The sequence below is a fragment of the Gymnodraco acuticeps genome, unplaced genomic scaffold (genome assembly GCF_902827175.1).
Source record: "Gymnodraco acuticeps unplaced genomic scaffold, fGymAcu1.1, whole genome shotgun sequence".
Lineage (NCBI taxonomy): Eukaryota > Metazoa > Chordata > Actinopteri > Perciformes > Bathydraconidae > Gymnodraco > Gymnodraco acuticeps.
The window spans coordinates 2306346-2332665 of NW_022990135.1; the positions used below are offsets into that span (position 1 = coordinate 2306346).

General features: G+C 42.5%; 1 protein-coding gene across 1 annotated transcript in view; it reads right to left on the minus strand.

The window, feature by feature from the left end:
* The window catches only part of nlgn4xa (neuroligin 4 X-linked a), a 56170-nt gene that overhangs the window by 3137 nt on the left and 26713 nt on the right, over nucleotides 1–26320 (minus strand). The window contains 2 exon segments of the mRNA XM_034216888.1: nucleotides 4365–5154; nucleotides 7642–7827. Of these exon segments, the coding sequence (XP_034072779.1) occupies nucleotides 4365–5154; nucleotides 7642–7827 (976 nt within the window).

The following is a 26320-nucleotide window of genomic DNA, read 5'->3' on the forward strand; positions in this document are numbered from 1 at the left end:
TTACTCTCAGCTTTCACACGATGTTTGTCCAGCTGTACATCCTGTACTTTTTAATAATGTGGAACTGTTCGGCTCAAACATCTCTTTAAGCCTTACGTTTGAAAAGGATTTTATGGGAGGCCGGAACATATATCAAGCAAAGTTCAAATCCAACCATGGATTATTTCTTAGTAAAACAATATCAGAGGAATCAGCCAATCACAGGTAAGACTCGTCCATCACAGCTGATGCCTGTAGTCTGTTTGTGATTATGCAATATATTTTGTTTTTCACTTGTTTTCTACAGGCCCCCTGCTTAGTGGATGATTATGCTCAGCCGTTTCTATATTCTACCATTTATGCCAATTTGTCAGTATGTCAGCTAGCTTCAATGAGCCTTAGGCCAATCACAGCCAACGTCCGACTAACATTTAGGCCAAATCAGGCCATCATCTAGCCAAAATCCAGCCAAAGTCCAACCAGCATACTTCCAACATCAAGCCAACATCCTGCCAACATCCACCCAGGTTTCTGAGTCTATGCTACCTCATCTTCATTACTCTCCCCACTCCCTGCTGTGCTGAGCTTGCTGTTTCCCTGTGGGGAGTAACAAAGTCGGAGCCAATGATCTGCCTAATTAATGTCAGTTAACATCTAGTGCACTGAGCAACAGTGTGTTTTACAACAAGATGCTTGTGTTATTTCTTCCTTCAAGACCCTCAGGATGAAAGTAAGTGAGCTTCTTGAACTTCACGTTTAAATCTGCCTTACCTACCAAGCCTGCCGGTTATCAATGACGTAACCAATAATTCACCCTTATTGAATCTTTTACTTAATTGCAACTACCAGTACCAAACAGCAAAATATGTAATTTTGTAGATAAGTACAGTATTTGAGTAAAAGTACTCAACTACTGTAGATAGATACATTGCACAAAGGAAAAAAAGAGGCAACATTTTCTCTCACATTCTGTTGTGATAGTCTATTTTGGGAGTATAGACCCCAGGAAGAATAGTTGTTGCCAAGGTAACAACATTAGGGGATCTTTTACACACAGCTCCACCTGTGCCTGATTTGCTTTTCTCATTAAAAAGGCTGGACTCAGCCATAAGGCGAGGTCTACCCTCCAACTGGTGTCTGCATATGGAACTATACACAAGGCACTGTTAACATGTGTCATCTCAGCGCTCACATATGCTGGAACAATATGCCACTACTCTACCACTGAATTTGCTTGGAAAACGCCCGGGGCCTTCCATGCTCATTGAACAGCAAATTACATATTTCGCTCGCATATGTTTCCATAAAGCAATCTGTGGTTAATGATAGTGACTGCTTGCCATAGGTTGAGTTACTCAATATGCACTCCTCTCAGTCTGTCAGGTGTATGAAAACAGAACATTCACAGTTGCACTACGTGTCAGCAGAGTGCCAGAGCAGATGCTTTCATGTACCTTGGAGGAGCTGTAATGGATTCATTGATACGCTGTACTGTCTGACACCAGTGAGAAGATCAGCTTGTATGAAGTGTTGTTTAAACATACATGAAATGGCTTTTCAATCCATGGGCTTTTATTTTCCTTGCATTATCAATCATTTTAATTTACATTATTGTCTATAAATGACATACCATGTCTGACAGCCATAGCGAGTTTTCAGATGCTAAAAGGAATATCCTTTAATGGCTAACCAAGAATCCAAAAACCTTTATGTATTTACCATAACCCTTAAACAACAATCATATGAGGAAAAGATGAGTGCAAACATCTCACTTTTGTGAGGATTTTTTACATAAGAAAAGATTTAATGAATAAAACCCTTAATTAGATGCCACAAATCAAAACAGCCGATATTTTAGACTAGTCCTAGTAGGTATGTCAACAAATCAGAAATGTAGTAGTCCATATTAATACCATGTTCAATGCCAAGATTTGTGTGTCATCATTCTGTCTGTTTTTATTATATTATTCACACACTTTGAAATGCCTGTGTTTTAGCTTATAGTTTAGCAGATACAAGAGGCTCTCCCAGTGTGTGTGTGTTTGCATGTGTGTGTGTGTGTGTGTGTGTGTGTGTGTGTGTGTGTGTGTGTGTGTGTGTGTGTGTGTGTGTGTGTGTGTGTGTGTGTGTGTGTGTGTGTGTGTGTGTGTGTGTGTGTGTGTGTGTGTGGGGGGGAGTGTGTGAGAGTGGTGACATCACATAATCGTAATCGAAATACATCTGTTTACTGCAGATGTGTGTGTTGTATGTGCGTATGAAGAGCCAGAGAAGTTTCACATCCACGAGACATATACAAGCTATACTGCGACTGTTTAAGCTGCAGGCTTGTATTATTTATCTGCAGAGTACATGTGCAGGGTTTCAGTTGCTATTGTTATAATTCTCCCTTTAAAACTCAAATATCCCACCATTGCAACCTCCATGCCCCCAGCTCTCCCTATGAAATCATGGCAGGATCAATGCGTTTCAACCATCGATCAATTGGAATAGATTAGAAAAGTTTGAAAAGATTTATGAACTGTATTAATTTCAAAGTTGGCCAAACTACAAAATGGAAAAGTTGGCTGATGCCTGGTAAACATCAATAACACAGCATGGGTTAGTGTTCACTCTGCCAAATATGTTGTTGGAGAGGTTGGAGGGGTATGTCTGACACCCTTTGGAAAATACGTTTGGAGTGCTAAAGAGTTCTCCTTTGGCCTAAAAGCTGTATTCAGCTTTTTTGGATGTCAAGGGACATGGGACCAAAAAGATCACCTTATTGGTGGAGGTAAACATGCAACACTGCTACTTTGTTAGGTTTCGGCAACAAAACTGTAATGATATGAATTAAAATATGTGATCCTGTGCTGCCAATGACTTCATCAATAAATGTTGCCCTGCCACTGTGCTGCTGTGGGAAGCTGTGATAATTAAGCCAATGAAACATGACCGTCAAAAGTCAGTCAAAAGTCCGTCAAAGAATCAACTTCAAAGTCCTCCTCATTACTCACAAAGCCTCAACAATCAGCCCCCCCCCTACCTCACAGACCTGCTGCACCACCACACCCCTTCCCGCTGCCTTCGCTCATCAGAAGCCAACCTCCTATCTATCCCCACCCGCATCAATCACCGGACCTGGGGGGACAGAGCCTTCTCCGTCGCTGCCCCCTCCCTCTGGAACTCACTCCCACAACCCATCAGAGACTGCACTGACCTCACCACCTTCAACAAACTCACCTCTTCAATCTGGCTTTTAATGTGTGATTGTTTTTGTATTATTTGACTTTAACTATATATTTATTTGTTGTTCCTTTCTTTTCTTTTCACTATATCTGTAAAGCGTCTTTGAGCACCTGTAAAAGCGCTAACAAAATAAATCTATTATTATTATGACGCAAACGTATATTTTCCAATTACAACTAAACACCAACAACAACACACAAAACAATAATGTGATCCTAACCCTAACCCTAATCCATATGGGGTTTAGGGACTGATGACCAAAAGTTGTTCTAGATGACTTGCTATCTCTGTGTTCAGACCTATCTTGTGATTCCTATAATAATGTGAGCCTAGCATAATTTTTACTATTTCTTTGATCTGTCTCAGTAGTCTTTCATGTCTCCACAAGGCCTAACATGCTTTAAGATAGAAATATTTCACTTCTACACCCAACCGATACAAATTCACACTCATATTCGATTTGCATTGTGTGTATATCCAAACAGACCGATTCTGTTGCACTGACATTAGTTAAAGTGGCATCAACCAGCCATGATGCACAACGGGAGACTTCTCCAAGAGTTGGGCAGATTTGTTGTAAATTGGCCACTTTTAAATACTGCTTTATTGGCAGAGCACTTAAAAAAGGAACAGGAGAAAAGAGGCTTCCTGGATTTTCTATAAGGCAGCCAATCCCCCACTGATCAGGCATCAGCAGGATGGGAGCCAAACAGAGAGCGATGGAGGGAACGCTGCAGCCTATGAAGCTGATCAAGACTTTATTTATTCAACTTAAAGTGAATTTTCAGTATGACTGGGCTGCAAAGACCCGGATACCTAATCTCAAGGTGTGTGAAACAAAAACGTGATCCAAATTTAAACAGCGAGCAAATCCTCTCAAATCCAGCGTTGCTGCAGCGCCAGAGGAGGATTCGACTTGTTTTATTAACCTCCGCTTGATCCTTTTGACTCTTGGAGTTAATCATCAATACACAAATAATGACAGAAGCTTATTTTGAAACCCCGACCCAAGTCTCTTTTGAATATCAAAAGTTGTCCTCTGTATAGGAAATTACAAAACCAATAAAATGTCTCTAACTCTTTGTGTTTTTGCTTAAATGGTTACTTTCAATACAGTCGGAATGCATGATCAACAAATGATGGCACAACATGACACTCACCCTGTTTTGGCAAAGTTAGTCCAGTAGGTCATGACGACGGCGCTCAGCATCACGTCGTTTTTCGAGAAGTTGCAGTTGAAGAGGTCCGTGGGTCCGATCATGGGGATTCCAAACACGTAGGGTACCTCGTCGCCGTGCGCCGAGTCGGCCCAGCTGGGCTTCATGTCGCTCTGACAGTGGTGGTAGAAAGCGTAGAAGTAGGTGGGCGAGCCGTACTGGGCGTGGAGGTCGGCCGTGGCCACTGCCGGGGCCACCCACTGGTGGTCCGTGAACAGGGCCACCAGGGTCTTGCGCCGGGTCTCCGGGTTCTCCTTGTCCGCCCAGTCCGTGTACATGAACTTGATGGTCTCGCGCAGAGTGTCCTTCCCCTCCGGATAGCCGTAGAGATGGTCAACAAAGTCCGACACGGCAAAGTCAAAATCATTGGCAGACACCCCGTCCTCGCTGTCCACGATACCGTCTACAAACTTAAACCCCTCCCCTTGATTGACCCCTAGCATGATGTCGTAGTTCAGGAACTCCCCTTGCTCCATCAGGATCTGGGGATCATCCGGGATGACGTCGCCATCGATCACAGGCCCAAAGGCGATGTGGTACTTTGCGGGCGTGATGTATTGCTCGATCAGCTCCTTGTAGTTCTTGTTCTGCAGGCACTCCACCAGGTCGATGGTGTCCAGCATGTTGCAGCCCACCTTCTCAGCCAGGGCCCGGGTGTACTTGGCCGGCTGGTAGTTGACCGCCCAGCTGGACAGCGCTGTGCCGCTCTGGATGATAGCTTTCTGGAACAGATCTGAGAGTGGAGCTGGTATTAGTAACACACTCACACATGGACAAAAGCATGGATGTGTATTTTTAAAAGGACGTAAAAGTAGCTGGCAATGGGCAGACATTGTTTTGTTAGCAGTGGTTTTCAAGACTGTGGGCCAAACCAGAATCTAAAAGGGACAAAGTAATGTTTGCAGGTACGTTTTTGAGATATTCAATGTGCCATGGCTGACTTTCTAATTAGTGATGTAGCCTGCAGACTGTGTCAGCAGTGCCCTTTTCCCTGCTGGGTGTCTCCGGCTCTTGCATGTCTCATCTCCCGCCTCGCTGTTTGTTAGTGTGATCGCCCGTCTGGCAACATGACTGCTTCATGCTAAATTAAATGATTATTTATTCATTTCCACATTAATATTATGGCCGATTTAGATCAGGGCATTCCAAATCACTGAGAGAAACAAACAAAGCCTTCTCAAACTCTATCTCTTGTCATTACAGCATAAACTAATCGCAAGACAAATCCAACGATAATTCAGATGATTGAAATTACGTCTTTGTGTGCCTCATGAACAAACAGGAATATAAAAGATGTTCTGTTTTTAGACCGCAGGCAGTTTTCACATCCTGGTTATATTGGAGGCTTCATGGTATGCCAATCAGCAAGTAGGCCACGATACACTAGGAACACTGGAGTTATGTGTATTTTTTTGTTTCAGAGAGTGCTATTAATACTCATGCAAACACACAGTGGTGGTGACTCAATCAGGCCGACTTGAGAGTTATGTTTTGCACACAGCAGACATTTCCCACAAGGCCTGGTTAGCAGTGTGTTTTACTGCTGCCATTGTTATTCAAATGTGAAGTATCTGTTCAAGTCTGAACGGTAACTTCAAAACTATACAGAAGGAGTTGCGTTGTTTGTGATCTTCCTGTGTTTGCTGATGATGGTACTCTCGTCTTTATGGCAACTTTACAAGAAGCTCCAATCCTCTGAAACTTCTGATGTTTTTCCTCACTTGTTATATAATTTGCACAAAACCATTCATTCATGAGATTTTGGATATCCATTAATAATACATATAGATGAGAATGTAAATACAGTATGATAATCCAGAACCCATTCCAATTTCTCCTCTAATGCTTTCATACTGAGGCAGAATACACACTCGAATGGACACATACTGGTTGTCTCTGCATGTGTGGATCAAATAGATGTTGTGAATATTCTGATGAAAATGTGCATAATGGGATATTTGAATAACTGATGCTACTGAAAGTATTCAGTGCACTCTACAAAGTTTGTTTTGCTTGTGGTTATACAGTGTTTATTGAAGCTTCGGGAACTATTTATGCTTTTCATTCAATCTCTCCATCTCTGGCTTCCAATTAAATCAGCTAACCGTGGGCGTTCTTCAGTGAAACCACATTTTGCCTCGAGTTTCGTAATAAAATCATATAGTTATGTTGCCATGTGAAATCAATATACACGCCTTCGTTCCATTCACCTCCACTCCTCCTCCACTCCTCCTCCCCTGGTACCTCGCACCATCAGAAGCTCTACATTTCATCAATCCACACCTTCAGGCATTCCCCTTCATCCCCGCACCACCACCAGTCTCCATCGGGGATATTCCTACTACTCATGTCATCTCCCCTCTTTTTAAAAATGGATGAAGATTGATGGTGCCCAATCCCCCAAAGACTCCATTGTGCACCATCACAAGACATTTACTCAGCAATGTTTCATTCACTGCCTGTCAACACTGAATGCACCGAGGCGATACCAGGCAAAACATTCTTTCTGGAAATACGCAGCTCCAAAATCTGAATACAAGTCTGCAGTAAATGGTCCCATGATGATGGAGAACTGACTATCCCAGCAAGTGCTTTAAAGACCAGTAACTCCCGGTGGTTTGAAAGATAAATAAAAAGGAATATTTAGAATTTGCACATAAATATTTAATAGTGCTGTCAATCGAATGTAATCCTGTTAATTGATTAATCATAATAGGTTTCAAAAAACTGCATTTACTTGTATTTTGGGGGGAAATTAAACCAATGCCATATGTGTAACTCCATTCTTAGGCCTTGCAATGCAAACCAAATAATAAAGCAGTTTCCAGTCATAGTAAGTTCTTTGTTCTTGGTTATAGTTATCTTTTTACAGTTAGACACATCAACAATCCAGACACAATCACTTTCAGGACTTTTGGAGCATTAATACTAAGTGTCACTGGAGTTAGTAACCCTAACCCTATCAATTTGGATTGTAGCCCAAGTCTACTATAGTGTATAAAGGGTTAGGGTTAGGGTTAGGCATACCTCAGTTTTCTATAATAAGGTAACACAGGGTGAGTGTTCCTTCAAATTAACAAAACCAAGGCACGCTCTGGATGTGACCATGTATCAAAGCATGATGCACATCCACAGCGTCAAAGACAACATGATGAAGTTGCCCTTTGTGTGTGAGCGTATCTCTGTGTGGCTCTGCATGCCTGTGAGTTCGTAGACGCACCTTCTGAGTAATGGGAGAGGGTGAGCAGGCTGACGCACGAGGCCCCGGCCCCAGAGCCAAAAATGGTCACTCTCTTCGGATCTCCTTTGAAGGCCTGGATGTTTTCTTTGATCCACCTGAGAGCCTGGATCTGATCCAGCAGTCCGTAGTTGCCTTTGGCCGCCTGGTCTCCTGTGCTTAGGAAACCTGGATTGATGAAAAGGGAAAAGAGATATAAACTTTATAACTGAAAGGTATTTCACATTAATCCAAACTGAGAGCTCATTCCAAAGGAGATTAAGCAGGTGCTATCTTCACTTTGGATCACGCACTTTACAAACTTGGTATACCAGATGATAATATGACAGATGGGAATGTGCTTTTCTCACTCTCTGCTTTTATTTGAAATAAAAAAAGATAACAGTTGAAGTTGCAGCCCCCCAACATAATGCAATGGAAAGACAGGGTACAAAATAACAGTGGAAAACAAGCAAATGTTTAAGAAGATGGTCACCATGCATCGAGGTGATACCAGAACTCTAATCGCGCCTTCCTTTTTTTCTCCTCCATTATTTCATTTATGTAGTATTTTATTTATTCAATTCATGAAGTTCCAAATGTGAGTCTCCAGGCCAGCATCTCTGTAAAATGCATCCTTCACAGTTAAATGCATGAATTAAAGAAGCTTTCATCTCAGTAAATGAGACTCGCCTTCTCATTGTATGAAAATAGCAGGTTGTACTCTGTGTATAATAGCTCTTTTGTTGCATTTGAGTTGTACTTATCTCCTTTAAACAGCTATGTCCATGTGACCTGAAAAACTGTGTGTGTAGCCAACTCTTTTCAACAGAGAACAGGTAACGCCTGCTTGAGAAGTTAACAAGTATCACAGCTTTATATACAGTATATATTCTCCTCTATGCGACACAACTCCATTGTAGTTGAAAAATATTATAAAGTTATCAGGAATCCAGCTACTAGAACTCTAAGGTGGATTCATCCGCCGCTGAAAATAGCCCCAAACAAATGGACCTTAATTGGAGAAATGTTCCTTGATCAGCTGTTTAAGGTAATTACTGAGCCTTCTGCAAATTAAACGTAACAAATGGGCCACCGACAGAATTTAAACACGATCATCTTCAATGCTAAATATGCCAAGGCGTAATTATTATATATTGTCTTTGCTCGTGCGTTGGTAATCCATCTACATTAGGACAATAGAATAATGGGTTAGCACTCGGCCTGTTTGTAAGCCTTTCAGCATGGAGATCTGCTGCCTTAGGTGCCAACATGTAAATAGTGGACGATGTGCAAGCCTTTGAATTTTATTTCACCCATGGCTCAGGAATCAAAAGGTCCCTTGCAGTCAAGTGCCAGAGCAACCGGCCTGGCAGCGGCTCCGAATCGCACATTTGTTGACAAATTAACAAACGCGCCTAAACCCATTAAGTGGCTTTATGAGCGCTGCCACTGGGGGGGGGAGTCGGGGCTCCGCCATGCCAGGCCTGTGAGCTCAGCGGCCAAGCCTGACAGAGACAGCCTGTCCCCGCGAGCAGAGCGAGACCCAGGCAGTGTGGATGACAAATGAGGAAGAAGAGGAGGAAGAAGAGAGAGGCAGCCTGTGGCTCTTTGATAGAGAGCCGATCTGGTTTGTCATGGTGAGGTGGAGGGGATGATAGAGAGGAAGGGGTGGAGGATTACTCGGCCTCTGGCAGCCTCTCACATCCTGTAGGATGACCACAGGCTGCTCTCTCCCCCAGTCATTTCTCTCCCGTTACCCTTCTTGACTCCTCCTCACCTCAAAGGAACCGAGCGAAGGAGCATGCCCACCAGGCGCTCCCCAGGATGTGTGCAGATTAGTCAAAGCTTCTTTTCAGAAGCCCAGAAAATAGACTGCATACACAACTAAACCCAGACCAGAGATACATCATGAACAACGTCTGAGAAAACGGATCAGAAACCTACCAGACGTAAATAAAAATGGCGTTTATATGATATGATATAAAAAAAAGACATACTCAGCTAGCAAGTGTACACAGTAATACCATGGATGGCAGCAGTTTATAGTATTTCTATGCTCACTGACAAGCATCACAAATCCTATCAAACAGCCTCTGATATTAGAAAGTCCTTGTTTAAATCCTGAGAAATGGAGAGAAGGTTATGTATTCCACTGATATGGTCATGATTTTAAAAAGACTGACAGTGATTTAAATGTTAGGAGGTAAAAATATCTCTTGAAATGGAAATATCACTCCTGCTGTGTCTATCAGAGAGTCAACAGTGAAATTAGACCCAGAGGAGAGCTGTCAATATGACACTGAAAACCACTCTGAAGGTACGTGGAACAAACCTTCTGCATGCTTATATGAAGAAATATAAAGGGTGTCTTCTTCCACTGTGACAAGTGCGGTTAATTTAATGTAATAATAGTACTCGGAGTATGAGGAATAGTTAACTGTCTACATTTAAATGGTCCAATTCCCAATTGTGACAGACTGGCACATTTCAGTTCTTAAAATTGCCAAGAAATGATCAAGTTTGTACTATTTATTCCTCAGCCAGAAAGCTTACAATTAGACAAATGTATAATATGGCAGTTTCAAAGCAATTCCTTCTGGAAATCAACAACTGCCTACTATTTCTACACAATCAAAAACAGTAACAATTACACTGCTAAAAAAGTGGTTCTTAGTTGTTTTTTTGCTAGGTTGTAAAGAACTGTATCGTCGGCATACTGACAATGTACCATGCATTGTAAACATGGAGGAGTTACTCATAGTTTAAGAATGTGCAATATTTCATACTTTGGTGCAATGGTTGTGTTTCATTTCTAAATAGTGGTTGGTATAAAATGGAAAAGCAGCAATGAATCTAGCCAAATGTGATATATTGAAAAGTCAGTATTCAAACAGAGCTCAATTCTACTATCCATGTCATTAAATTAAAAAATGTTGCCATTTTTGGGGACAAGCTATTTAGCAGGAATGTGCTTACAGAGCCAACAACGAGCACAGACACTTAATCTGCACAAATCATCTCAGCTGGAATTTGAAATGATTTTTCCTGGAAATACCATCAGCGTGTTATCTAAATGCCACAGCATGTTTTCGCAGACAGTTTAACGTTAAAAAGTAGCGGCGTCAGATGCCAGCAGAGCAGCGTGAGTGACACGGAGTGAAATGGCCCCGCGGCTCTGTGGAGGGACGGTGACCCGGCAGAATGCCAGGAGCTCCGGCTTTGAGCATAACATTCATTTCATTAAATGACATCACTCACGCTGGACATAGAGGAACGTCTGTAACAAGAAGCTTTTGTTATATTCTTTATGGAGTGGGGTTGATTTGGAATATTATACATGCACCTCAAATATAGGTTGATACCACTTCCTGTTCACTCGACTGGAAGTTTGATTGTGTGACTAAAGAAGAATAAATAGTACAAACGTTATCATTTCTCCCACATAAATAAAAAATAAATAAATACAAATAAATAAATTGCCTACGAAACGTCATCACACCGAACATTAGCACAACAAACACTTTCTAGAACCTTCCTATCGTCAATACACACTAACAGTAAAACGCAGTCTTGGCCCTGTTATAGGATCTTGGGTGAGTTCATCGGATTATGGATGGACTTTTCTGGAACAGCCTATGGGCATAAAAGACCAAACCAACACCGGGTGGGTCCACAAACACGTTTATTATGAATGTAGCAGCCAAAACTGTTGCTGTCTGAATATGGGAATTCTCTTTTTCTCTCAGGATTCTTAGATTAAAAACTGAGTTTTTCTCATAAATCCTGACTTTAGTCTAATCTTAAATCTTGTTTGGTCATATCACAAATAGAGTTTGTTTAGTTTGTGCATCCCATATCCCTCAAATATAGCAGCAGGAGAAAGTGGAGGTCCTTTACACAGAGCGATGTCGAGCACATGACAGTAATAGTGCTTAATTGTGCTCCCTGTCCAGAAGATAATCTCTCCTGCAGCTCCCACATGAAATGTTAATTATCAAAGGGAATGATGGGAAGGGAAAGGCTCAGCAAGGTCAGCGCGGCCGTGCAGAGTCTGTCGGAGTGAAGTCGCCCACCAGGCCGGCGAGGGGAGGTGGAGAGAAAACGATCAGCCGAGGCTTGTAATTAGGCGGCGGTGTTAAAGCCACATGGGGCCCGCCTGGTGTTACACATAACCTGCCCTGACTGAAACAAACACAGCGTGCCTCTCGCAGGGCAGCAGCTGCATCTGAGGGTCACATCATGTGGCAGATTTTGGATGACAGCCGAGCTATGACTCACTAAGTTATGATAATGACTGAAAAAAATAAATGTGGACATTCCTCTTCTCCTTTTTCTCTTAAGCTGCAGATTAGCTGCATGGCTAGGCTGCGTCCTGTCTCCCCAGACTACACAACATTTATCCAGGGCGACACCAGTGTCATTTATTTCCTATCATCATTAACGCCTGTGGAGAAGTCTAAATGTATTTATCACTAGAGCAGGTTCTCTTAACCTCCCAAAGTCCAAAAAGGCACTCTTAAATCTTGTTCAACAACACGTGCTCCGCAGTGTTGTCCTGCTGTGACTTTATCACGCAGCTAATGAGCAGTTTAATGAGGCTATTTTAACTTTTCACATTACTGTGCACAGAGACTGACTTTAGGCTGGAGGAAGAGTGAGGCACACACTGATCTCTGCACACTGACTAGAGGCAGAAAGCAAGTCATAAAGTCATGTTAGAAAGAATACAAGTCCCTGATGTACTACTGCTTATGAAAAATGAAATGTTTTCCTGGGGTTTGCTGACAGATACATATTTTTCTACTACATAGCTTGATAGAATTCAAATACTGTGTGATTTGAAAGTTAGATTTTGACAGCGTAGCAGAAGGGAACGTTGTATCCCTTACTAACCATTTAGACCACAATAGGCCAAATCAGGTGAAGGACTAAAGTCTAAGGGCTTGTTGGAAATTGTTACCGTTCTGCTCCTTGATTTTGATTGGCTTAAAGCTGTTGTAAAACTGTGTAATGCTAATATATATATATATATATATATATATATATATATATATATATATATATATACACAGTAAACACACACCGGTTGCCACATTACATCAGTATTACTTCTCCTAACAAATACTTTGAAAATATGTACAAAAAAGACTTGTCTAAATGAACAAAAATACTTTAAAACATCTCAAAAATTGACTATTTTATATATCTGCCACGGAACAGCGAAAAAAAGTGTAAAGTAAGGCTCTTTTCCATTGAACATTCCTTTATATTTTAAACAGGACATAGAATACTGAGCTAATTACCTGCTTCAACTACCCAAATGTGTTTTCAAATGATAAAGGATATTTTTTCTCTTAATGATACATCGTTATACTATTATTTGGTGACTGTTTCAAAGCAGGATTGTCCTATAGAACCGAGCATGGGTAATTACTGTACGTGGGTTAATCTCAACCCACACAACAGCAGACACAACACAGAGTGACCCGTGTCTTAAATTAGAACTACAGCCATGCTTTGGCTTTCTATGAGCAAAAACAAAAGGAGTGTGTGTGTGTGTGTGTGTGTGTGTGTGTGTGTGTGTGTGTGTGTGTGTGTGTGTGTGTGTGTGTGTGTGTGTGTGTGTGTGTGTGTGTGTGTGTGTGTGTGTGTGTGTGTGTGTGTGTGTGTGTGTGTGTGTGTGTGTGTGTGTGTGTGTGTGTGTGTGTGTCTCTGAGCTGAGTATTAAGAGAAATACACTCTTAAAGGTCACTTTGGCAAGTTTGATAAGCTTGTTAAACACACATCTAAGTAGAAACCGAAGCCAAATTATAGCGTTAATACCAGATTGCATGAACTCGATCAACACATCAGCGACAGCCACACAGATGGCGCTCAGTTTAATCATTTTCGGAGCAGGTAAATAATATAAATCTGATGTCTGGGTTTTCCTCATTTTCCGTGAGAAGCTCTTTGATGAGATGTGACTCCTCTCCCGATAACAAGTCTCCTCCTTGTTTCATTTGACAATGACAGATGTTTGTTCTCGGCTTCAAAGGAAAACAACATTTGGCTGATCTAGGACGAGCGAGCTTTGGGAGCAGAAACAAATGTATGTATTCTGTGTGTGTGTGTGCTGTGTGTGTGACAGGGCTGCTTTTATATATCTCTGGCAGCTACATGCAAGTGTCTGTAGAAACACTAGTGTCAGCAAACTTAGGTTACAAGTGTGTTGCTTCTATATGAACAGCAGCAGCAGTTGTCAGTGGCAGCGGTAGGAAAGACAGAGCAGGCGTCTGACAGCTGGAGAAGTCGCTGTGATCAAAAGGCAGCGCTGGGTATATGTTGCAGAGAGAGGAGGATGTCGTGTGTGTGTGTGTGTGTGTGTGTGTGTGTGTGTGTGTGTGTGTGTGTGTGTGTGTGTGTGTGTGTGTGTGTGTGTGTGTGTGTGTGTGTGTGTGTGTGTGTGTGTGTGGTGTGTGTGTGTGTGTGTATGTGTATGTGTAGAGGACTGCCTTAACTGTTTTAACTCAGTCGAGCAGCAATTCAAAAGCTGCTCAAGGTATACAGGCGCATAGACGTTATTATCGGCGTCGTGCAACCAACAAAATGAAAAAAAGACAGGAAGTGGGCGTGGTTTACACCTGATTTTCTAACATTCAATAGTATTCTCCCTTCAAATTGGTGCAAAATCGAAATCACTAAGTCACTGGTAATGACTGAAATAACAGTTCCAGGATATAAAAACATACAGCTAAGGTGCAGCTCCGAAAACACAACACTACATTACCCATAATAAATAGCTTTGGAGTTGTTGGAAAGTGTATGTAATCTGTTGTGGAGATCCTTGGCTAAGATAGTTAGGAAACATCCTGTATCTCAGCACTAAAAAAAGATAGCAATGGACTTGATATTGATCTCTACATAAAACTTGGCAAGATGGCGTATTTCCCAAAATGTCAGTGTTCCCTTCAATTTGAAAGTTGTACCACAGCTGCATTTTAATTGCAGGTGTGAGTATACCGCAGGTCTCTGGAGCGTGACCTTTTGTACACAAGCTAATGCCGTTTGAGGAATAGCGTCTCTGCTCTGTGACATTTGATTTGGTTCAAGAACTGTGTCTGATTGAAGGAAATCAATGTGGCCATCAAGGAAAGAGAAGTGTATTAAAACTAAAACTCATCGACCTTAGTGAAATACTTTCTTGGGGAAGACGTAGAGGGAATGTTCCGGAGAGGCATCGTGCCCCTCTCAACTGTGGAGAAGTGCGATTGGTTACACATGCATTCAGCCGGGCCGCTACCCCGGTGATGAACCGGTGTATGTTCATTAAAACCTGCCGAGCTAATTAGAATCTATTTGACATCCTTGGGGGGACATTTGCACAGCATGCAGAAGTGCCCACACAATTCACGGACACAAGCAGCCGTGCACACTGCAGGCATCTTGAATGGGAGAAGATGCCGTTACAGCAAGGTATTGTGGGCTACGGAAATAAACCAACTGCTCGACTAGAAACGTCTCATTAGCCAGAGCCGTGCGTGTAGTCAAAGCACTTTGGGCTGTAAGTCCTGCTTTAACAATATAAGTCATCCTGACAGCCCATATTTATCATTGTTCATTTGTGAGTGCTGACTCACTGAAAGACCCTCACGACTGGCTTTATTTCCAAGGCTTGTTCCCTCTGATACTCGAGGTAAATGTGGACGGACACAGGTGGTAATGCAGGACAAAGGCTCTTAGCATTAGTGGTGCATATTCCAGAGTTAATCAAATGATCAAAAAGCAGCTGACACACAGGGTTAGCGGCCCTGGGGGATACGCCCACTCCTGTCTGCCACTTTATATGTATTATATGTTGATTAGGCTCTTTCCCAGTCAATGTGTTGTTGCTCACAATCAGTTTAGTGCTTAAACTAAGGATGTCGGTCTAAAAAAAAGAACATTAGCCTTAAAAAAAACAATGAATTAGGGTGACAACAAGCCACATGTGGGACAATAGGTATGTTTGTGGATGAGAATGTGGGACATGTTACTGTGATGCTGTTTAGATTTCAACATCTAACCCTTAAAAACTAAAAATCCTATTGTAGCTGTTCAATAGATCTACAGTATGTACCCATAGATCACATTTTTCTTTATGAGCCAGGCATTTCTTGTGAGTCTCCCAAAAAACTCTAGCAAATGTCGCCAAAAACTCTCTGGGAATCCCTTTCCACCGGCTAGGCTAGACCCATAAGTCAATTCATTTCCGGATATTGTTGATTGATTGAAAACTGACACAGCTAATGGCCTCTCTTGCTTCCAAATAGCCATTGGATAAAAACCAAGTTTTATTAGTGGGAATGTCAATAAAATGACTGACATAGTCTCGATTTGTGGCACAAAGCAGGACACCTGGTCCTCCTAATGTATATACTGATATATAACGTAAAAAGGGTTGTATGGAACCATTGTTATCATTGAAGTAACATATCTGTATATCATTTTTATATGAACATGTCTACAGTTACAGTAAAACAGTAAGGACTATTTAAATGAACAAATAGTTATTTTAGGTGCACATGGCAGCAGGAAGCAGGAGTGTCACCATGGGAACAGTTGGTGACACCCTGTTCAAATCGTGTTGGTTGAACACTCTGAGTATGCGCCGTTGAGCGACAGCAGGGACGGGGTATGAAATCCACACTTCAGCGTTGACGAGCAGAAACCCAGACAAAATACCTTGAGAATCGAGCCGCTCACTCAATTTCTCACATGGCGGTGTGATGGAGGGATCCCGGGGCGTGTGACTGAGTGTTTGTCACTTCATAAATGTCAGCGTCAAACTCAGACCATGTGTCATTCCGAGTCAGGGCCACTTCCTCTTTGCTCGTTTCCATAACTTCTATCCGTGACGGCGGGCCTGGGGGAGGCTGCTACACCCCCATCGTTAAAGATCCTCACTGCTGGGCCAGGCCTCGATATAGAATCACTGACAAAGATCCTGATAAACGAGTCAAATGAGTGTTTGCCTGGTACAAGGGGAAAAGGGCCAACAGGGAGAGTTCCCCACCAAATACTCTCTGCCTTTGCCTCCTATAAAAAACTCCTCCACCCGTCAGGCGCCTGAGTTGAGTGGGGATGTCAGCCTCCTCTTAGGTTTCCAAATTGCTCCCGAAAACCAGCCAGCCGAGGCCGATCTGCATCGGGCAGAGGATGGAATGAGGGCACATGGAGAGAAATACGTTTCCAAAATGCAACAAGCAGACGTTCCCTCTGCGCGACGGCCCCACTGGAAGCAGCTCTCTAAACAGGGTGAAGGAGTCACTTAGTCATCCCGCCGGATAAAGGCCGACCTTCGGGATACTCGTGCAAGGACGAGGACGCGATATCCAATTATTTGGTTTTTACTGCACCAAAGTACAGAATGAGTAATGCGGCCTCTTTGATGAGGATGCTTATGGATTAGGGCGAAAAAACCTAGACTTCCAACCAAAGTCAGAACTGCCCTCGCATCCTCAGAGGTGGGAAGTATGTACTCGAGTACTTTATATTTACAGTACAGTGTTGGGCTATTCCTTCATGTGTACCATTTCCTATGTTATTCCCACTTCCTTCCTCTTTTCCCTTCCTAATCCCCATCTTTCGTCCCCATTGCTTCCTAGTTGTGCTCCCTTTTCTTTCTTTTGACCCTTGCCTTGAGCTTTTAATCTATTTCCCTGTTTCCCCTTTCATCTGCCTTCCTTTCTGTCTCTGCCCTTGCTATTCCTTCCCCACCTACCTTCCATTTGTCCTTCCTCATTTGCTTTCTTTCTTTGTTTTTGCCATTATTTCTTTGTACTTTTAATATCTCCTTTTTCGTGTACAGAATTTGGTACAGGTTCAGGTTCAGGGACTGGTATGGGTACATGGTCAGGAACTAGCATGGGTATAGGATGAGGCACGTGTTATTATCTTTGATCAAATCTGTTTCCCTCAAGACCTAATTCAGAATTCAGTTTAGCTGTATCAGGAGATGGTAAATTCCAGTAAATGTTTTGCTTTATGAACACTTCCCTTCCTTTTTTCGTACTCTTTCTCTTGCTTTCTCTTTGTTTCCTACCTTCCTTCCTCCTACACTCTGCCTCATATTGACCTTTTTCAATCTTAGGTGAATAAAAGACTCCGAGGCTTTCACTAGTAAAGTATTTTTCCACTGTACTGATACTTACTAAGGATCTGAATATGTCTTGCAGCAGTTTTCTTCATAGACATTGAGGTGTACACTCGCTGTCACGTCCACACTGTACACTTGGGAAATTGGAGCTTTGAGGCGGCAGCGACAGTGGTCCGCAGCTTAACAAGCTTTCCTGCTCCGACCCCAGCTGTGCCGCCCTCCCCCCCCACCCCCCGGTCTCCTCTGCCTGCCTACATATTGCAGGGTGTATGATGTGTGACAGAGCTGTCACAGGTATCAAGTCTGTGTGCGGCAAACCCAGTGAGTGTGGCGAGCGGCGCGGGGTGGACAGGCGGGACGAGGGGAAATAATGGGGGGCTGGAGGAGGGGAGGGGGGATCTCCAGTCGGAGTGACAACTCGTCCAGGTGGGGGACAGCTGTCTGACAGTGACGGAGGGGGAGTCGCTCAAACACTCTGCCATCAGCTCCCTGCTATTCTCAGAGTTTCTATAGTGCAGTAACCCGGGGGTGTTTGCAGGTGTATTGAAGTAAAAGCAGATAATAAAGTGTGTGTACAGACTGTAGTGCAGCATGTGGAGCTGTGCACACTGGACACACACCACTGCTCAGGCTGGATCTGGGTCACAAGTCATTCAATCCCCTTGTTCATCAGCTGCCCTCGCACACACACCCACTAAGTTCACCTCACTACATACCATCTGTCCTCCTAAAGCTGGCTATCAAATCCAGCGGGGGGAGCAGGTCAGCCTCCCAGAGCACATGAAGCCGCCAGCTGACAATAGCCACGTCTCGCTTACATCACACACACCAGGGAGGACTAACACACTGCATTACAAACCTGTGCAGAAACCCTGCTAGCTACAGAGCGATAGAGACCCAGACCACCTTTCCCAAAGCCATACACACTCTGAACAAAACACACACAGGGACTCTCAACCCACATCATGAACTCAAAAACATATTTTTTTCCACCAGTATTTTATTTTATCCTATCATATAACTGCTTTATTTATTTATCAAAAGCACTTTAATTGTCTTTATTCTTGTTTTCGTCTTTAATTTGCAAATACTTGTGTATATGTGTGTATTGTGTATGTATTTTAAGCACCGCTGGTACCAGCATTCGGAATTTCATTGTATTTTATATATAATGACAATAAAGGCGATTGCAATATAAGCTATGAATCAGAGTGAGAAATACTTTACATTTCCCGGGGAAATTAAGTTTTGGGACAGTTGTAGAATAAAATAAAATATAAAAGATAAATAAAATAAAGTATTTTTCAAACATAAGAACTACAGATGTGTAATAAAAAGATAAAATAAGATAAGTAAAATGTCAACAACAATAAAACGTACAACCTTATTAGCCATTGTTGTTAAAGGAACGTATCCAATCTCCTGTTACCTCCTATGCACGACCAAAAATATTCTTGTTATTTTTTTGCGCACATCTCATTAAAAAAAATACGTTAATTCAACAATAATATTCAAAAGGATTCAATAGGACTGCGCAGTTTTTAGTTTTAGCATTTCGGTGTGGAAAGAAAGCTCCTTAAGTGTTTCTGGCCCTAATGACCTTCCATAGAGATCGCTCCATATTATACCATTCTTGGTCAGGCTGCTGTATACTGATGAACGTGACCATAAAAAGGAGAAGAAGCAAAGAGACAGAGACAGGGGGAGACATGCAGAGTAATAATATAAATACAGTCTGGTGTGCAGAGGAACACCAGCAGAGATCAGCGGGGAACAGAAGAAAAAACACGGCGGCTGAGTTTTCAGATCTAACCTCGGCACAGCTGGTGTTTTTCCAGCCGCTATCTTTACTGTCAACCCCGGTCGTAAAATGCTCCAGTTGTTCTGATGTTCATTCTAACTTCAGAAAATCAATCAGGGGAGATGAGAAAACTGACCTCCACCGCTAAACAAGGGGGAACGGAGCGGCAGCCGACATTGTTCAACCGAGCACTAGCACGCGTTTGAACACTTCTGGAGGAGCCAAATCAAATTGCAGCCGTGTCGTGTTGGAGCGCTGATAGCTTTATGTGCGGGACAAGGGGGAGAAATTCTATAATAAACAATCAATACGCGCGATTACACATCAAGCTGACTCCTCGGGGCCACTGGTGACGGAGCGTTGTCTTGTTTTTATTTTTCGCCTCAGTGCCAAGTCTTAGAAGTGGGTCACGTTGCAGAGGCAAACAAAATGACATAAGTAATCAATAGTGAGCAAACAAACAAGTAGGCTATGTTGAAGCAGCGGCTAATCCTCTTTGTCAAGAGCAGCGGGCTTCCGACAGCGGCTCCTACAGGGAGGCTGACAGGGACGTAAACAGCACCCCCACCCCCACATGTGAAATCAATGCTCTATTATTGAAATGTAATACATGCAGGAATGATTGCCGGCGTTACTTTTAGTCTTTGCCTCCAGAAACATGCTCCGAGTGATTCACTGCCCTCCTCAATAATGGATCTTAATTGTCAGAGTGGCGAGCTCTGTTCTGTTTAAAGCACTGAGGTTGTCATAGTTACCATGTGAAAGGGAATAAGTAGCCTTGCTCCAACTGTACATGAGTTGTTGCTTTTGTCATTAAAGCTACTGAATATCTCATAACACTAACATCCTTTTTCATGGGTTTCTTGTGGCGGAGCTGAGCCTTGAAATGCTTGCCTACAAAATATTATAAATATGTCTCTTTCATAAATATGCTGAACCGAATAGTTTTGTGCTTCAAATCTTCAGAAATTCTCAACCAACACTTGTAAGCAATTCAGTTTTCTTATGTCTATTGATTTCAAAGGCAGTCATTTTGGAGAGTGTCAGATAGTTGAGGCCACACTAATATTATGAGTATGAAACCATTTTGATGAGTTTCTAAACACTCATCAGGGTAACTATCATTGGATATGAGGACAGACATTGAAAGCATCATTCCAAAACCCCTATGGAGGCTCCAGGTGTAAAAAAACCAACATATCCCCACAACAGAACAAAGACAGCAAAGACTGTAATGAAATGATCTTGTGTACATGTGTGCATTTACTAAATACTCAAATCAGGAAATGGTCCGATACCACATTGAGACAGAAAGCTCTTCCATCTGTAGATCCATGCTCAATAATACACCTTTGACTACTTACAAATAATAAGTCAATCTGTATCGAAGACAGGAGAAACTTCTGAAAATGAACTACAAGTTAGAAATGCCGATCCCCTGCTCTAAGTGACTGATGTTCCATTATATGGTGAAGCCCAGAGGAGCGCACCTGTCACAGCCGGCAGTCCAACGCGCTCAGCTGTGATCATTACAACGGCAGCCAGTAGGACTTTGAGAGGAACGCATATCAATCAGCTTGGTTAAAAAGATGTAAAGGATAAAGTGAAGTACCCTACGTGCAGACATTTACCAAATGTCAATTCAAAACACCCTCATTTATTGTAGCGTTGGCAATCATGCCTCTGGAAAAGATGCTTGATGTTGTTGTTTTTAAGAAGGGGATTGGTTGGATGGCTTGATAGCATTTTACTTTACTTTATTACACACCAAACGTCCTCATATTTTACTACACAAGCACTTTCAGTTTCTGAAACATATCCAAACTCTAAACGTAGGGGTAGAAGATCAGAAAACACTGTTATTGAGGAGTATCATTTATGATTTATGACATTGCTGCAGGGATGGGTGTTATGCCATCCACGTGCACTTGAGAATAGAAACAATAGAAAAACCGCTCCATAGAACCATTACTTTAAGTAAAACTGCAGGTTATGTTGAAACTGTGGATATTCTGACACTACGTTAGTATTTATTTTTGTCGTAGATAACTATATTAGTCACCTTATTATGCCATTGATTGATTGTGGTCCCATTCTTCAGTATTCGTTGTAGCAGCATTTTTACAGAGATAATTGATTCTGTTCTGTAGACTTGCCGCTTTGATCTGTACTTTATTGCTGCTATATAAATATTAAGATATAATGTAAAATATGTTGCTTATTACTGCTGGAATATACACAAAAATGCTGATGCATACAGGTCAAATGTTATGTATTAAAATGTGGCTATTTCAGACTGGAAAACCTGAGTTTTATGCGTGGAGGAGCTCTGATTCATGCAAATGCTTAGGATTGATATGGGTTAATTAGGTAGAGAAGCAGCAGCTGCCACCTCCATGCTGGTGCCTTCAGAACATCAAAGCAGCGTTGGCCCGCTTAGTGGTCGGCCATCTTTCTCGTCTCTTTCTTTGCCCTCGAGTTGTTCAGCGACATCACTCTTTAATCCGTTTTGCATCTGGGGAGCACTCGGCCCCAAAGATATCATGCAAGTGAGCCTTTTGTGGAGCGCTGTGTGTCGAGGCATCGTGCGTTCTGGTGGTCTGCCACGCTGCAGTCAGTGCCAGAATACTCCATCATTATGGGAGACTGGATCAAGGCAGGCCTGGGCAAAGGCAGCGCTGCGTTTCCTCAAGAGAATACAAAGTTAACCTTCAATAAAGTTCTTGTTTGTGAGTCTTTTTCTGTTGACTCATGATGGGGTATCGTCCTTAACTTGAATTACCGAATCCCCAATGTCCAGCCAATTGGAAAGACCAAATCGGACTCAAGTGTCTTCTTGTATTAACAATTTCGTCCTTTACATCTCGCAGGAAGTTAACTACCTTACCTGTGCTAGCCCCTGCAGTGCATGCTTCTAGACTTACTGTACACACAGGTATATTAGCAAAATACTTATATTTCCCTAAACCCCACACTTATACCCATAAGCGACAAATATGTGTGCAGAAAGACTCTGGAGCCTGTCATGTTTTAAACAGTTCCAGCAAATTGCTTCATGTAATTGGCCCCAGATTGTGTGCATTCTGTTTCTGAATCCGTTCAACACACACTGCTATACCCCCCTTTTAAAGACCCTTGGCGCACATCTTGAACAGCTGTCCAAAGATTGTGGGATACGGACACTGTCACTGCTACCATGAGCAGGTCCAAATGCCTTCTTCTACCCAGGAAACAAAGTCCTAGAATCCCAAATGTCACAAGCCAGCAGCAGTGTTATGTTCACGGATGGACAGATTGCCAATAGAGGTGGGGTAAACAGGCTGGCTATACTCGCCCTGTAGAGCATACTGTGCATTATGGGTAATAACCATCAGGAGCACATGGGTGGCTGCTCAAAGAGCCTCAAGACTGGGATAGACGTCTGGTTAACACCCCGAGTTAGGAATTATATCAGGGCAACCTAGGGTTAGGGTTATCATAGAAGATAATGGAAGCCATTTGGGTTTAGAGAGGATAATGCAATTCCTCCCCTTCATTGGCATATCATTTGTGTCTTTCCAGTATATCATGTCATGTGACTGCAGTGCATTATACTCCATTAAGTCTACCCTGGTGGATGATTGGCATCTCTTCCCCTATTGTGGTTTCTCCCTGTGATCGCTAAATGTCAGTGCCAAGCAGCAGCTTTGTTTCTGACACCAAAACCTGACATTTACTGTTGAGGATTTAGATCTATGAAACATTTTCAGCTATCAAACTCTATGACAGTATAGAGCACAGCTGTCTCACTTTGACACCCAATCATCAACAACTGGCAAAGTATCCACAGGAAGAAATGGCCAGGAAACCAGAACATGGATGTCACCTCAAGTATGTTTCGGTCCCTTGCGTCTGCCAAGAATATGTACAGTTCAATGGTTGAATCCCTAAACTATGAGACTGAATGCCCATTTTCATCTATTTTCTTTCCATTCTCCTCATTTCCATACTTCTTAAATTCAAGCTATGACAGTCTGCAGATAAGAGAATCTCAGTAATATCCTCTGACGGAAGCTTTTGCCTTTCTGCCAGTGTAAGGAAGCGCTGGCTTTGATGTACTAACTGTCTGCAGGAGCTGAATAAAGGTATACTGAGCCTTTGTGCACACAACCTGCTCTTCAGCCAGCAAGTGTGATTTTGGAACTTCACATTGACAGTTGTATATTCACCTTTGAGTCGTCTGGAACAAAGCTGTCAAAGCAGTCATCTCTCTTCAATGCTGTTCAGTGTTTCATATTACGGCTGTTACCTCAGTTGTCAGATTCAGGGCCGGGCTCGGTAACATCTTAAACTGTGCAGATGAACGTGCTTTGAAAATAAAATGCTAATGTGACATGTCAGCTGGTATGTCTGAATCCACAATACATACTGAATAGAAAGGTTGACCGCAGGATAAATGTATATTTAACGCCAGGCGGAGTAAAGTGTTTTTAGAGCCACAAATAGAATAGTGGTTACAAAGTCCTCTAAATGATACGAGAAGTTAAACGTTGTTTGACCCGAACAGGGGTAGCCAAGTCGCCCGCAGGGGCAACGTGAGTCGCCCGCGGGGCATGTTCTAAAAATAGCTCGCCAAGCAAATCCAAAATGTAAAAAATACACAAAACAAAAAAGGAAATGTAATTAAAAGAATCTACCCAATGCATAAACGAAACCTCAATCATAGCGAACTCTATCTACTTACTACAACTCTATATCTATCTAACACCCCTAAATAGAGTGTGACCGTGATTTTCCTTCTGGCAGAATCTACACAACACATCAGCCCCATTGAACAGCCTAGTCGTGCCAGCCTATACAACAGCGCAGAGTTTTACTGTGTGTGTGTTGCAACTTGCATATATATATTTTCGAAATCCCGTTTGTGTGTCCCCACTTTACAAATATGTTTATTATAATGTTTTAACGCAAGCCGTCATCGCCACAGAGGAGCACACAGCCTCTGTGAGACAGAGAGAGAGCGAGAGCGAGAGCGAGAGCGAGAGCGAGAGCGAGAGCGAGAGCGAGAGCGAGAGCGAGAGCGAGAGCGAGAGCGAGAGCGAGAGCGAGAGCGAGAGAGAGCAAGAGAGGGCGAGAGAGAGAGCACACCATGATAGGACAGTAAAAAAATAGTTTAAAACGGGAGTGATTAGTAAAATATGCATAAAAAGAAAGAAAGAATGCTAACTAGGTAACATAAGATAATAAACAAGTTTAAATGATTTGTTATTGGTTGTGATAATATTCTAAAGATGTTTGGATTATTGAAAAGTATACATCTCCATTTCATCTGAGTGTTGAGAGCTGTATCCATCAATTCATTTTGTGCTCAAAGTGCAGCAGATTGATGCATTTCACTAAAAACATCTTCCTGGGGGTGCATGCCCCCGGACCCCCCTAGGGAGGTGAGGTCTAGCCCCAAATAAAGCAGGTTAAAATAATTCAATTGCATACATGTTCTTTTAGTGAACACTGAAAATGGGTCCCACAGACCCAAACAGCACACAAAGGTTCAAGCTAAGCATATAATAATGTTAAAATGTGCTAAATATATACACTGCAAAAAACAAAAAAAAGAGGAGTAAAAGTAGCTCACGACTTGTTTTATTTTTTGAAAGTAGCTCTCATCCTAAAGAAGGTTGATGACCCCTGCTGTGGAGCTACACATCGATGCACTTATGTGGGAAATGGACTGGAGGATGCAGCTCTAGAAACTGCAGACACACTGCTGTCAGAGATTAAAAGCCGCCACGACTCTTTGCTGTCATTCTGCTCCACTTTGCCGTCTCTGATTTAGATGTTCCGGAGATATTTTGTAATGTTTTGTTTTGTGAAAGCATCAATTTGAGCTATTCATCATCCACTAGACCTGCTGCGCTGCTTTTCAATTGCAGGCACGCCGTCTCAGAAACTGTAATGGCTGAAAGTTAATATGCGGCGGGCAATAATATTGACTATCCTTTGCTTAAAACGGCATTTACTCAAAGGAAAGGTCTTACAACTTCTCAGAGATAATGTAAGCGACAGGGTATCAACAAGACCGAGATTAACTCAGACGCTGACCGGAACACAGACATTCTTTTTTCTTTTATCCGCCGCAGCCCACCCGTGTCCATGTGCAGGTTCAAGCCGATGGGGACGTCCATGTCCTCCGAGGGAAAAACCATCTGCCCCTCAAATCCCTGCAGTGCATCTGTTGCATTCTGTACATGACAGTCTGTATAGAAAGCTGCTCCAAAAGCTAATAAATGCTCCGGACTCATTCCATAGTGTTTTGAAGCCATATTTTTCCATCCCTCCAATTTGTTTTCACTTGGCAAAGAAAACGTGAATACGCAGACGTTTAAAGGGACAAGCTTTCCAAACAAGTTCTAATAACAATGGAGGTAAGGGACGTGATAGCTCCACACATTCTGCAGCCAAATTAGGCTTTGTGGCTTTTAACCACGGATGTATTAAGAGAACTGGAACTCTCACTGGAGCATGGAGCCAAAAGTGGAGCAACTGTGGACTCCGAAAGTACCTGTATGTGGACCCATAGAGAGTGCACACTTGAGTTTTACTGAAGCCTGATCACTCGCTCTCAACTCAGTCAAATGAATGAAGAGGGAAAATAACTCTGCGTTTTTCTCAGGGAGTAGAACGTAACAGTTGTACCCCAGTTTGGCCACTTTGGAGTAAGAACTCTGAAACCACACCCAGTTGACAATTGTCCGAAGTGATAATATCTCAGTACAATCCAT